The sequence below is a fragment of the Salmo trutta genome, chromosome 12, assembly GCF_901001165.1.
Source record: "Salmo trutta chromosome 12, fSalTru1.1, whole genome shotgun sequence".
Taxonomy (NCBI): Eukaryota; Metazoa; Chordata; class Actinopteri; order Salmoniformes; family Salmonidae; genus Salmo; species Salmo trutta.
Window position 1 is genome coordinate 34,127,473 of NC_042968.1, and position 14,070 is coordinate 34,141,542.

The 14,070-nt window shown below is 42.0% G+C and overlaps 1 protein-coding gene across 2 annotated transcripts in view; it reads right to left on the reverse strand.

The window, feature by feature from the left end:
* LOC115203412 (zinc finger protein basonuclin-1) overlaps positions 1-13,295 on the reverse strand; it is a 29,640-nt gene extending 16,345 nt beyond the window's left edge. The window contains exon 1 of one of the 2 annotated variants that reach the window (XM_029768092.1): positions 12,669-13,295. In XM_029768092.1, coding sequence (XP_029623952.1) covers positions 12,669-12,683 — 15 coding nt within the window. In that variant the 5' untranslated portion in view covers positions 12,684-13,295. Of the gene's footprint in view, positions 1-7,098; positions 7,624-12,668 lie in introns of those variants that run through there. The other variant, XM_029768093.1, reaches the window with a different exon arrangement.
* Between the last annotated feature and the right edge of the window lie 775 nt (positions 13,296-14,070).

Genomic DNA, 14,070 nt, shown 5'->3' on the forward strand with positions numbered 1-14,070 from the left:
CTGGTAACCGGAATTTTTCAACCCTATAGACCACACTATTAGTCTTCACGCAATCATTGAGAAAGGAAGGAAGACCACCAGAAAGTGGAATGGAAACTCTCCTCATCTCCTGTCTCTGTCTTCACGCTGGCGTTAATGCTGTCACTCAGCACCTGGATCTACTGGGCCACAGGCTGGGAAATGGAAAGCAAATGTCTCAGAGTCTCTATCCCTCCCCCTCTCCCTCTCCCCTTTCTCTAGGTGCTTTTGTCTTTCTCCCTCTTTTTTCCATTCTCATTTTCAATCTCTCTCTCTACGTGGGGTTGGCTCCTTTTCTCTCCCCCAGGTGGAGATTTGGTGTTTCTCTCCACATTCGTAAACAAAATAAAACTATGCAAATGTCTCTGTCTTTATTGGCCAAACCAGCAACTACTGTGCCTTTGGAAATTATTTAGACCCCTTGACTTTTTCCACATTTTGTTACATTACAGCCTTATTCTAAAATTGATTAAATATTTTTTACCTCAGCAATCTACACACAATACCCCATAATGACGAAGCGAAAAAATATTTTACAAAATATAGCAAATGTAATAAAAATAAAAAACAGAAATACCTTATTTACATAAGTATTCAGACCTTTTGCCATGAGACTCAAAATTAAGCTCAGGTGCATCCTGTTTCCATTGATCATCCTTGAGATGTTTCTACAACTTGATTGGAGTCCACCTGTGGTAAATTCAATTGATTGGACATGATTTAGAAAGGCACACACCTGTCTAGATAAGGTCCCACAGTTGACAGTGCATGTCAGAGCAAAAACTAAGCCATGAGGTGGAAGGAATTGTCCGGAGAGCACAGAGACAGATCTGGGGAAGGGTACCAAAACATTTCTGCAGCATTGAACACAGGTGCCTCTATTATTCTTAAATTGAAGATGTTTGGAACCACCAAGACTCTTCCTAGAGCTGGCCGCCCAGCCAAACTGAACAATCGGAGGGAAAGGGCCTTGGTCAAGGAGGTGACTAAGAACCTGATGGTCACTCTGACAGAGCTCTAGAGTTTCTCTGTGGAGATGGGAGAACCTTCCAGAAGGACAACCATCTATGCAGCACTCCACCAATCAGGCCTTTATGGTAGAGTGGCCAGACAGAAGCCACTCCTCAGTAAAAGGCACATGACAGGCCACTTGGAGTTTGCCAAAAGGCACCCAAATACTCTCAGACCATGAGAAACAAGATTCTCTGGATGAAACCAAGATTGAACTCTTTGGCCTGAATGCCAAGCATCACATCTGGAGGAAACCTGGCACCATCCCTACGGTGAAGCATGGTGGTGGCAGCATCATGCTGTGGGGATGTTTTTCAGTTGCAGGGACTGGGAGACTAGTCAGAATCGAGGCAGAGATGATCGGAGCAAAGTACAGCCCTCAGGAAATTCAGACTGGGGTGAAGGTTTGCCTTCCAACAGGACAACGACCTTAAGCACACAGACAACGCAGAAGTGGCGTCGGGAACAAGTCTCTGAATGTCCTTGAGTGGCCCAGCCAGAGCCCGGACTTGAACCTGATCGAACATCTCTGGAGAGACCTGACAATAGCTGTGCAGCAACGCTCCCCATCCAACCTGACAGAGCTAGAGAGGATCTGGAATGGTGTGGGCCACTCGTCATACCAAAGAAGACTCAAGGCCGTAATCGCTGCCAAAGGTGCTTCAACAAAGTACTGAGTAAAGGGTATGAATACTTATGTAAATGTGAAATTTCTGTTGTTGTTTTTTGTAAATTAGCAAACATTTCAATAAACCTGTTTTTGCTTTGTCATTATGGGGTATTATGTGTGGGGGTGACTTGTTTTCTCTCTCTCTGTCTAATTCAAGGGGCTTTATTGGCATTGGAAACATATGTTAATATTGCCAAAGCAAGGGAAATGGATAAACAAAAGGGAAATAAACAATAAAATTGAACAGTAAATATTACTAACAAGTTCCAAAATAATAGAGACATTTCAAATGTCATTATGTCTCTCTCTCAATTAAAATCTGCTTATCTGAGTCAGGTAGGGTGAGAATAGGGTGAGCCTGAGAAAGGCTGAGAAAGCAGCAGCAGCATACCATGACACCCCAAACCTGGGTGATAACATGGGTCTGTCGGTGTGTGTGTGTGTGTGTGTGTGTGTGTGTGTGTGTGCGTGTGGAAAATAGCTCTCCACACACTGACTCAAACCCACAGAGGGGAGGATATGATTGAGCAGAATCACAGAGAACATATCATAAATCATCAAGCTAAGAAATACTTTGCGTGAGCAAACTTACAAGAACTATTTAATCAGATGGAATAGTACATTATTGGAGTTGCTATTCTATTTCAAAAATGTGTTATTTTGCTCACGCAAACGGTTTCTTAGTGTGAGGAACAAGTCTCCCAACATGCTGTACACTTCATAGAGGTTTAATGGGGGTTTCATTTCATCATGTTTCATTGACAGTGATTCCAGGGCAAATAAAACAAAACTTCCTATGAAGACCAATGCAGGCCAGAGTGTTAAATCATCCAGTATGTCAGTTATTCACTATATTCAGACCCATGCAGGCCAGAGTGTTAAATCCTCCAGTATGTCAGTTATTCACTATATTCAGACCCATGCAGGCCAGAGTGTTAAATCCTCCAGTATGTCAGTTATTCACTATATTCAGACCCATGCAGGCCAGAGTGTTAAATCCTCCAGTATGTCAGTTATTCACTATATTCAGACCCATGCAGGCCAGAGTGTTAAATCCTCCAGTATGTCAGTTATTCACTATATTCAGACCCATGCAGGCCAGAGTGTTAAATCCTCCAGTATGTCAGTTATTCACTATATTCAGACCCATGCAGGCCAGAGTGTTAAATCCTCCAGTATGTCAGTTATTCACTATATTCAGACCCATGCAGGCCAGAGTGTTAAATCCTCCAGTATGTCAGTTATTCACTATATTCAGACCCATGCAGGCCAGAGTGTTAAATCCTCCAGTTTGTCAGTTATTCACTATATTCAGACCCATGCAGGCCAGAGTGTTAAATCATCCAGTATGTCAGTTATTTACTATATTCAGACCCATGCAGGCCAGAGTGATAAATCCTCCAGTATGTCAAGTATTCACTATATTCAGACCCATGCAGGCCAGAGTGTTAAATCCTCCAGTATGTCAGTTATTCACTATATTCAGACCCATGCAGGCCAGAGTGTTAAATCCTCCAGTATGTCAGTTATTCACTATATTCAGACCCATGCAGGCCAAAGTGTTAAATCCTCCAGTATGTCAGTTATTCACTATATTCAGACCCATGCAGGCCAGAGTGTTAAATCCTCCAGTATGTCAGTTATTCACTATATTCAGACCCATGCAGGCCAGAGTGTTAAATCCTCCAGTATGTCAGTTATTCACTATATTCAGACCCATGCAGGCCAGAGTGTTAAATCCTCCAGTATGTCAGTTATTCACTATATTCAGACCCATGCAGGCCAGAGTGTTAAATCCTCCAGTATGTCAGTTATTCACAATATTCAGACCCATGCAGGCCAGAGTGTTAAATCTTCCAGTATGTCAGTTATTCACTATATTCAGACCCATGCAGGCCAGAGTGTTAAATCCTCCAGTATGTCAGTTATTCACTATATTCAGACCCATGCAGGCCAGAGTGTTAAATCCTCCAGTATGTCAGTTATTCACTATATTCAGACCCATGCAGGCCAGAGTGTTAAATCCTCCAGTATGTCAGTTATTCACTATATTCAGACCCATGCAGGCCAGAGTGTTAAATCCTCCAGTTTGTCAGTTATTCACTATATTCAGACCCATGCAGGCCAGAGTGTTAAATCCTCCAGTATGTCAGTTATTCACTATATTCAGACCCATGCAGGCCAGAGTGTTAAATCCTCCAGTATGTCAGTTATTCACTATATTCAGACCCATGCAGGCCAGAGTGTTAAATCCTCCAGTATGTCAGTTATTCACTATATTCAGACCCATGCAGGCCAGAGTGTTAAATCCTCCAGTATGTCAGTTATTCACAATATTCAGACCCATGCAGGCCAGAGTGATAAATCCTCCAGTATGTCAGTTATTCACTATATTCAGACCCATGCAGGCCAGAGTGTTAAATCCTCCAGTATGTCAGTTATTCACTATATTCAGACCCATGCAGGCCAGAGTGTTAAATCCTCCAGTATGTCAGTTATTCACTATATTCAGACCCATGCAGGCCAGAGTGTTAAATCCTCCAGTATGTCAGTTATTCACTATATTCAGACCCATGCAGGCCAGAGTGTTAAATCCTCCAGTATGTCAGTTATTCACTATATTCAGACCCATGCAGGCCAGAGTGTTAAATCCTCCAGTATGTCAGTTATTCACTATATTCAGACCCATGCAGGCCAGAGTGTTAAATCCTCCAGTATGTCAGTTATTCACTATATTCAGACCCATGCAGGCCAGAGTGTTAAATCCTCCAGTATGTCAGTTATTCACTATATTCAGACCCATGCAGGCCAGAGTGTTAAATCCTCCAGTATGTCAGTTATTCACTATATTCAGACCCATGCAGGCCAGAGTGTTAAATCCTCCAGTATGTCAGTTATTCACTATATTCAGTGTCTGGGAGTTCAGGGTCTATGTCCCTAGTCACTAGGGCCTAGTGGAACCTTATTCCTAATGTAGTGTACAGGGCCCGGTTCAAAAGTAGTGCACGATCTAGGGCCCTGTTCAAAAGTAGTGCACGATCTAGGGACTCAGAAATGGTCTCCAGTCACTTCTGCGTCACAGCCATAACATCCCTGACAGAAACATTTAAATTGTTCCTCTCCGGCTCGTAAAATAAATCCTGCCATATGTCCATAATATCCACACTGGTTTGGTTTATAGAGTCAACAGCAGTCAGTGGTTCAGAGCAAGACGGGAGGGAAGGGAACAGCTGGGGGGTGTGACAGTGTGTATTGACTGGGCCACGTTGGAATCATTTAGTGGAAAGCAAATCAATTAGGAGAGGATTGGTGCAGATTACCACACAATGTGAAACTAGCGGTGCCTGTGCCAAGATGGTAAAGACTGGAATGGGATAAGAAATTCAACTGGCTGGCAAGGAACTGAGTGTACTAAACATTAGGAACTTTCCTGATATTGAGTTGCACCACCTTTTGCCCTCAGAACAACCTCAATTCCTTTGTGTGGTGGACCACTCATGATAAACACGGGAAACTGTTGAGCGTGAAAAATCCAGCAGCGTTGTAGTTCTTGACACACTCAAACCGGTGCGCCTGGCACCTACTACCATACCCTGTTCAAAGGCTCTTCTTTAACCTGTCTCCTTCCCTTCATCTACACTGATTGAAGCGACATAAATAAGGGATCATACTGTAGCTTTTACCTGGTCAGTCTATGTCATGGAAAGAGCAGTGTTCCTAATGTTTTGTACACTCAGTATATGTATGTAGTATATTTATGGAGGATCTCTCTCTCCCTCTCTCATTTCAAAAGTGATAATGCACACATACCTAATGCCCATTGTAGACCCATAGTATGTAGGATTATTTATTTTTATCCCAAATGTGCAGAATTGTTTTTAAAGTTACAAGTTAACATTAAACAATCTATGTGTTCGGTAATAGAAATGCAGAGAGTGTTAGGCAAAACAATTAAACAAAACTTCTGCTAAAAATGAGTGAATTGTTTCTGTTCAAATCTCTTCATATCATTTAATGCATGACACCATAAAAAGTAGATAAACCACATCACCTATCTGCATCAAATAAGACACTTTTAATTTGAAAGACATTTATTCAGATAAGATATAAACATTGTTCTAATCTATCACGTTAATTTATACGGTGCAAAATAATCTATAAAAACCCAAGATATAGCACAGTGAAACCATCTGTAACAAACACTGACACATATTTTCCTCATATCTTCATTCCAGGCCAAAACTGCAGCCAAAATACAGAGCAGCCTGGTAGTACCAGGAACTAAGAAAGTCCTGCAGAATTCCTCTAATAAAACCACACAGACTAGCACGGCGCAGCTACAGGAAATAGGATTTAGGAATACAGCAGTCTAGGAGGTCGCTGCGTGTAAAAAAAAAAAAAACCTGCAGCATTAAAACAAGTGGTCAAAAACCAGGAGCTAAAACCAGGAGCTAAAAACCAGGAGCTAAAAACCAGTGGCTAAAACCAGGAGCTAAAACCAGTGGCTAAAACCAGGAGCTAAAACCAGGAGCTAAAACCAGTGGCTAAAACCAGGAGTTAAAACCAGGAGCTAATGGTTCACAGACAGAGGACTTCCTGCTTCTGAACATCTCAGTGTGTGTGAGTGTGTGTTACACATGCACAGAACATGGCCACATTCATAAATCATATGCCACTGAAACATGTACGGCTGTGTGGCAGTTATAACGCTAAGCTAATTGATGACAAGTGTTGAGCTACTTAAAACAGACTGATATAAAGCTGTTATGTATGTAACACGACCCAGTGTGAACTTGAACACATACGTCATCCCCTCTAAAATAAAAATAGCAGTAGTATTTCCATGGAGTGTTTTTATTAAAGGAATGACCCTATATCACGAAGTGACTGGGAAAACTGGGAAAGTCACCCAGTTAAAGGACATCTCCTAGACATGTTCACCAGCCTTTCTATCTGACACACAACTCACTTGGTTTAAAATCCAATAGCCCCATTTTGGACTGAAATAAAACTTTTTTATTTTTTTTACAGGATTCTGCTTTAAAAATAGGTTCAAAGATGAAAAGTGAGAGTTTGAACTCCTGTCCTGAGAGTGAAATGCGAGAGCAAAGCATGAGAAGCAAAGGCTCTGCTTGTGCAAGTAGTGACAGGCTGTGCTTTAGCCTATTAGGAGTCAATGGAGACCAAAGACAGCGTGAAAAACTCATTATTCCTCCTAATTCAGCAATCAATCAACAGAGCAAACACACACACACATGCAAGCACACACATACACACGCAAGCACACACACACACACATGCAAGCACGCACACACACACACACATGCAAGCACACACATACACACGCAAGCACACACACACCGCCAGTTTCAACACAACACCTGAAAACAAAAAGTTACCTGAATCTCCATGAAAAGTGGGTTAGCCTCGTCTACGTAAAAAACACAAATCACAGATGAAGAAAAAGAAAAGCCACAACTTTTATTACTGGCTCCCCAGCAGTTCTAGCCACCCGTTAGAGGAGAGGAGAGAGAGACAGCGAGAGAGAGAGAGAGAGAGAGCGCGAGGGAGGGTGGGAGTGTATAGTAAATGAGAGGAACATGTTAGTACACTGCGTCGGAGAGAGTTTAGCTCCCAGCTACGCTCTGATTAATATCATATCTCCCCTCTCTCTCTCGCCTGCCTCTTGACAATCTTGTCACATCTGGCTGACAAATCCTCACAAGCCTCTCGGTGGCAGCGCAGGGCTGGGGTGGAGAGGGGCTCAAGGGGGCTGTAGAAGGGGGGGTGCTGGGGCGCAGAGGGGCGGATCACGCCCTGGGACTGGCTGGAGGGGGTGCAGGCTGCAGCAGAAGCCCCTCGCTGACGGACCATCATGAAGCTAATGAAGCTGACTGGGCTGGCAGGCTGCAACCGCTGCACACACACAAACACACACACACACAGCAGCCCCGCTCAGAGGAGACCAGCCCTGCTCTGTTCTGCCCCGGGGCCCTACAGCACTGAGACACACACTCACACCCAGAGAGAGAGAGAGAGAGAGAGAGAGAGAGAGAGAGAGAGAGAGAGAGAGAGAGAGAACCAAGGGAAGAGAGGGAGAAAGAAATAGAATATGAGAGACAAAGAAGGAATAGAGAGAGAGACACAGGGAGATACAGAGAGAGAGAGAGAGACACAGGGAGATACAGAGAGAGAGAGAGAGAGACACAGGGAGATACAGAGAGAGAGAGAGAGAGAGACACAGGGAGATACAGAGAGAGAGAGAGAGAGAGACACAGGGAGATACAGAGAGAGAGAGAGAGAGACACAGGGAGATACAGAGAGAGAGAGAGAGACACAGGGAGATACAGAGAGAGAGAGAGAGACACAGGGAGAGGAAGAGAGAAACAGAGAAATACAAAGAGATACAGAGAGAAAGAGACACACAGAGAGAAGGAGAGATACACAGAGAGTCACATGATCATCCCACTCAGTTCAGAGGGTGAGGTGGAGCCAGTTCAGAGAGAGATAAGTCAACAGCCAGCTCACTAACACAGAACCAGAAATCTGTTTTCAATGGTTCCACTGAACATGTCAAGGAAATAAAAGGCATTTTCAAATACCATGGAGAGTAACTTGGTTGGCTTTGTTTTGTAATGATTAGATATGAACTCTGTTTAGAAACTATGTCTGTTTGCATACATGCCTTATTAATGCACATCCAAACATCTTATTCTGTAGACTGGAAGCATCTACCTGTGTCTACCTGGTAGTTGTACAGTATTCAGCAGTTTATTCAAGCACATTAATTTGATATTTTTTATTATTTGTTTTACCTTTATTTAAACAGGGAGTCACCATTGAGACCAGGGTCTCTTTCACAAGGGAGCCCTGCATATACAATTCATAAGACACAATCAAATCAAAATCAGATACAATGCAAAACAAGTAATTAAAATACACCACAACACAAATATTCAAGAAAAACAGTTACATTCCTCAGTATGAAGGACCCCAATCAATATTTTCAATTGCCTGAGCGGCACCAGAACATCCAATTGTAATATATTTTGTACTTGGTTCCAGCAATGAGGTGCTTTAAAACTAAAAGCGGCTTTACCTAGTTCGGTGGAGACCCGAGGAACCTCAAGAGTTAACCAACCCTGTATCTCATGTTTTATACTTTAACAACAAAGTTAGGTAAGTTGGAAGCTTGTGCAGGAAACCTTTCTAAACAAAAAGAGAGTAATGACGTGCTCTAGGGGACTTTAATGAGGAGCAGCCAACCTTTTGATACAGGATGCAGTGGCGAGTATTAAAACTGTCACCTGTAATCAAAAATGGTATATGCTTCTATGTCGTGGCTTCAATATCATTTAGAGCAGTGATGTTTTTAATGAATAACCCATTCTTCTCTATTTAAAGTAGTGTCAAACATTTCTAACAGCCAAAGTATTCTCATAGCTTTTGTGTCCTGAGTGAGTTGTGTTATGAAGTTATTTTCCTCGATTTACATCAGATATGACAGGTAAAAAACTGTTACCAAAACAGGTAAATGAAAGGACGTGCCACTGTAATTGCTATGTAAATGTGGTAGCACTTAACTGTCACTTTACAAGTTGATCTAATACATTTGTTGTATAATTATGCTAGTAACAACTATGTGTTAATAACATGTTTTAGACATGTTTTATAACAAAAACGACTCAAGTTCAACAGAACACTGTACCAGTGACGGCAACATGCTGAATTCTGGGTACAACATACATTTGAATATTAAAATTAGCAATATTAACTTAAATACAATAAACAGGCCAACAAAAATTATGTTCATCACAAAGAACTGTGGTAATGATACAATGCTGTTACTGTACAAACCAGTCTTGGATCAGATGGGACATATTTTGTGTTAAAGAAGTCTATTGGAGAGTTAATTCTCTATCACAAAAACAACGAGGAGAAAGAAAAACACCAAGCAAGGCCATGTGAGTCAATAACAAAGACGGTATTAAATCTGCCGAGAAGCTTGAAGGACCTCTGTTTTTAGTTCTATATTCACCTGAAAGAAGTTAATATAATCAAGATTCCATTAAATACCTGTCACCTAGATTTAAAGGTCAGAACACAACACACACACACACTCTGCAGAACAAGATGTGGTTGTGGTGTGTTGTTCACACCGACAAACACAGAGAGACAGAGAGAAAGAGAGTAAGTGTTTGCTCCTAACAGCACCACACAGACACTTGTGCTAATTGTTACATTATGGCTGCAACAAAACATTAGGCTGCTCTTAAATTACATTCCACTAGTGAGTGGCCAGAAGCCAGCACACATAGAGAGGCAGACGGGGCTAAAACAAGCATGCCTTAGCAGTCTTCTATACAGGGCTACACAGCAACAGACTAAGGGAGAGAGAGTGCTGGGAAACACACAGTAGTAATGAAACAAATGACAGGACCACTAAATAAACCCTCCACTGGGATAGACCAAATTCCAAGCAGCACCCAGTTAGAATAGAACAGAATGGAAACGTCTGTATAAACCAGCACTAACTTGGAAAGGAATAGAAGCATCTGTATAAATCAGCAATTTGTTCAAATGGAACAGAATAGCTTAGACAAATACACACAGGTCCCATGTGGCTTAGTTGCGGGTCGTGGGTTCGATTCGAACGGGGGACCAGTATGAAAATGTATGAAAATGTATGCACTCACTACTGTAAGTTGGTCTGGGTAAGAGCATCTGCTAAATTACTAAAATGTAAATATTGAGTTCGAATATAGTAGAACCATGTGGATAACTAGCCCTGAGTTGGAATATAATAGAAACGTGGATAACTAGCCCTGAGTTGGAATAGAATAGAAACATGTGGATAACTAGCCCTGAGTTGGAATATAATAGAAACATGTGGATAACTAGCCCTGAGTTGGAATAGAACCATGTGGATAACTAGCCCTGAGTTGGAATATAATAGAAACATGTGGATAACTAGCCCTGAGTTGGAATAGAATAGAACCATGTGGATAACTAGCCCTGAGTTGGAATATAATAGAAACGTGGATAACTAGCCCTGAGTTGGAATAGAATAGAACCATGTGGATAACTAGCCCTGAGTTGGAATAGAATAGAAACATGTGGATAACTAGCGCTGAGTTGGAATATAATAGAAACATGTGGATAACTAGCCCTGAGTTGGAATAGAATAGAAACATGTGGATAACTAGCCCTGAGTTGGAATATAATAGAAACGTGGATAACTACCCCTGAGTTGGAATAGAATAGAAACATGTGGATAACTAGCCCTGAGTTGGAATAGAATAGAACCATATGGATAACTAGCCCTGAGTTGGAATATAATAGAACCATGTGGATAACTAGCCCTGAGTTGGAATAGAATAGAAACATGTGGATAACTAGCCCTGAGTTGGAATATAATAGAAACGTGGATAACTAGCCCTGAGTTGGAATAGAATAGAAACATGTGGATAACTAGCCCTGAGTTGGAATAGAATAGAAACATGTGGATAACTAGCCCTGAGTTGGAATAGAATAGAAACATGTGGATAACTAGCCCTGAGTTGGAATAGAATCATATGGATAACTAGCCCTGAGTTGGAATATAATAGAAACATATGGATAACTAGCCCTGAGTTGGAATAGAATAGAAACATGTGGATAACTAGCCCTGAGTTGGAATAGAATAGAAACATGTGGATAACTAGCCCTGAGTTGGAATAGAATAGAAACATGTGGATAACTAGCCCTGAGTTGGAATAGAATAGAATCATGTGGATAACTAGCCCTGAGTTGGAATAGAATAGAAACATGTGGATAACTAGCCCTGAGTTGGAATAGAATAGAATCATGTGGATAACTAGCCCTGAGTTGGAATAGAATAGAAACATGTGGATAACTAGCCCTGAGTTGGAATAGAATAGAACCATGTGGATAACTAGCCCTGAGTTGGAATAGAATAGAACCATGTGGATAACTAGCCCTGAGTTGGAATAGAATAGAACCATGTGGATAACTAGCCCTGAGTTGGAATATAATAGAACCATGTGGATAACTAGCCCTGAGTTGGAATAGAATAGAAACATGTGGATAACTAGCCCTGAGTTGGAATAGAATAGAAACATGTGGATAACTAGCCCTGAGTTGGAATAGAATAGAACCATATGGATAACTAGCCCTGAGTTGGAATATAATAGAAACATATGGCTAACTAGCCCTGAGTTGGAATAGAATAGAAACATGTGGATAACTAGCCCTGAGTTGGAATAGAATAGAACCATGTGGATAACTAGCCCTGAGTTGGAATAGAATAGAAACATGTGGATAACTAGCCCTGAGTTGGAATTGAACCATGTGGATAACTAGCCCTGAGTTGGAATAGAATAGAACCATGTGGATAACTAGCCCTGAGTTGGAATATAATAGAAACGTGGATAAATAGCCCTGAGTTGAAATAGAATAGAACCATGTGGATAACTAGCCCTGAGTTGGAATAGAACCATGTGGATAACTAGCCCTGAGTTGGAATAGAATAGAATATATAACAGAGGAGGGCCTGTAGTCATATTGTCAGGTTGAAACAAATTCCTGCCTGGTTGGCTGCTTTAAAGTTCCTCCTTTTGTTTTAAGGGAGTTGCCGCAGTAAGTAAGCAGCGTCTTATGGCAGGTAAGGACAACCTCTACCTCCCTCAGCAAGCATGGACACAGCCCGGCCAGGACGCATACATCAATCACCAAATGATTCACGTGGAAAAAAGAGACGAGAAATTATCTAGAAGTTACTGAATGCAAACCAGGCGTATTCTGTGAATAAACATGAATAATGACGGCATCAGCAAACGCTGGGAAACGAGAGCGCTACAACGATACACGTTTTTCTAATTTCTACCTCAGGAGCATGTAGCAAGATTTGGCGAAAGGAGAGAAAAGAGGAGAAGAATGTGGAAAAGAAATAAGACAAGATGTTTCTCACCTCAGCCATTGTCATTAGAGATAGGTTTCCAGGGTTACCGTGTAGTTTGCCATTCCCTGCGAGTCCTACAAAAGAACTGCCTCCAACTCTCCCGTCTGAACAAGTACTAACGCAAAAGAGCCATCACACGCCAGCACTCTGTCACACACACTCATACACACACACACACACACATACACACACTGTCCTCAACGCTCACACCACATAAAAAAACAATAAACGTACTACTCACACACACACACACCTTTTTTCCACTCTCTCTTCCTATGTTGCTGAGGACTGTCTCTAAACTACTCAAGATGTGCTCTGTAGAGTGTGTGTGTAAGTGTGTGTGTTGAAACCGGGCACAGGGGATTGGAATGAGATCCTCCCACTCTCCCACTCGGCATTCTCACCTCAGCTGCCTGCTCCCTCCCCAGCCAGCAGAGCAATCGCACAAACACACGCGCACCCACACACACACCCCCATAGTCACAGGGCAGCCCCCCTCACAGCTGGCTAGAAGAGGGCATGACACTCATCTTTCACAGAGATTTGATCAAAAGGAATCACAAAGGCTGGAGGCACTCCTAATGCAGTCAGGAGAGACTCTACCTCTCCCTCTCTCTTTCCTTTCCTCTCCCTCTCTCTCTCAGCCTGAGTAATGCTTTAAATCAATGCTGCCCCTCTCAGAGCAGAGAGCTCAGTCCAGCATGGTTGTGTGTGTTCACCTTAATGGAGCTCTGTGAACAGCCTCCATAACAAGTTGTGCCTTGTGCCGTCTGGAATGTGTCAGTCTCTGTGTTAAGTATTTCTTTAGGACAAAGTGCATTCACAATACTTCTGAAACATTATTGTCCCTACTCACTGACACATTTCTTCACACACCTTTCTGACAGAACACAAGGTAGAATAACTCCAAGTATTGTTATCAAGTCTTAGTCAGTTATCAATGATACAATTGACTCGCGCGCACACGCAGGCACACACCTTTGTTTTGACAGTGTATTGGACCTTAAGTCCACCTTATTCAAGAACATGATCATCCAAATAAATGTGCAGGAGTAAATGTATCTTTGTGTGAATAATCAATTGCCTTTCTTTTTCCAATTATCATGATAAAAACAGGGACAAAATGTGTGTTCACTCATTCAGAAATGGCCCACAGTGACTGTTTCACATCAGTGTTTAGGGCTATTGTCTCATGGTGACACACTTAAACCATGTCAGAGAAAAATGCTAATGAAGCGTCTGACTGTTTCTTTTTTTGTTGCTTCAATTATAAGCCACTCACAGGGGTTAGAGGTCAGAGCACCCTGCAAAGTCTGCTATAAGCAGAGTAGCCTAATACTCTCTCTATCGCTCTCTCCTGTTTTTACACGTCTCTAATTCGCTCTTCCTCATTAACTCCTTCACCGTTTCA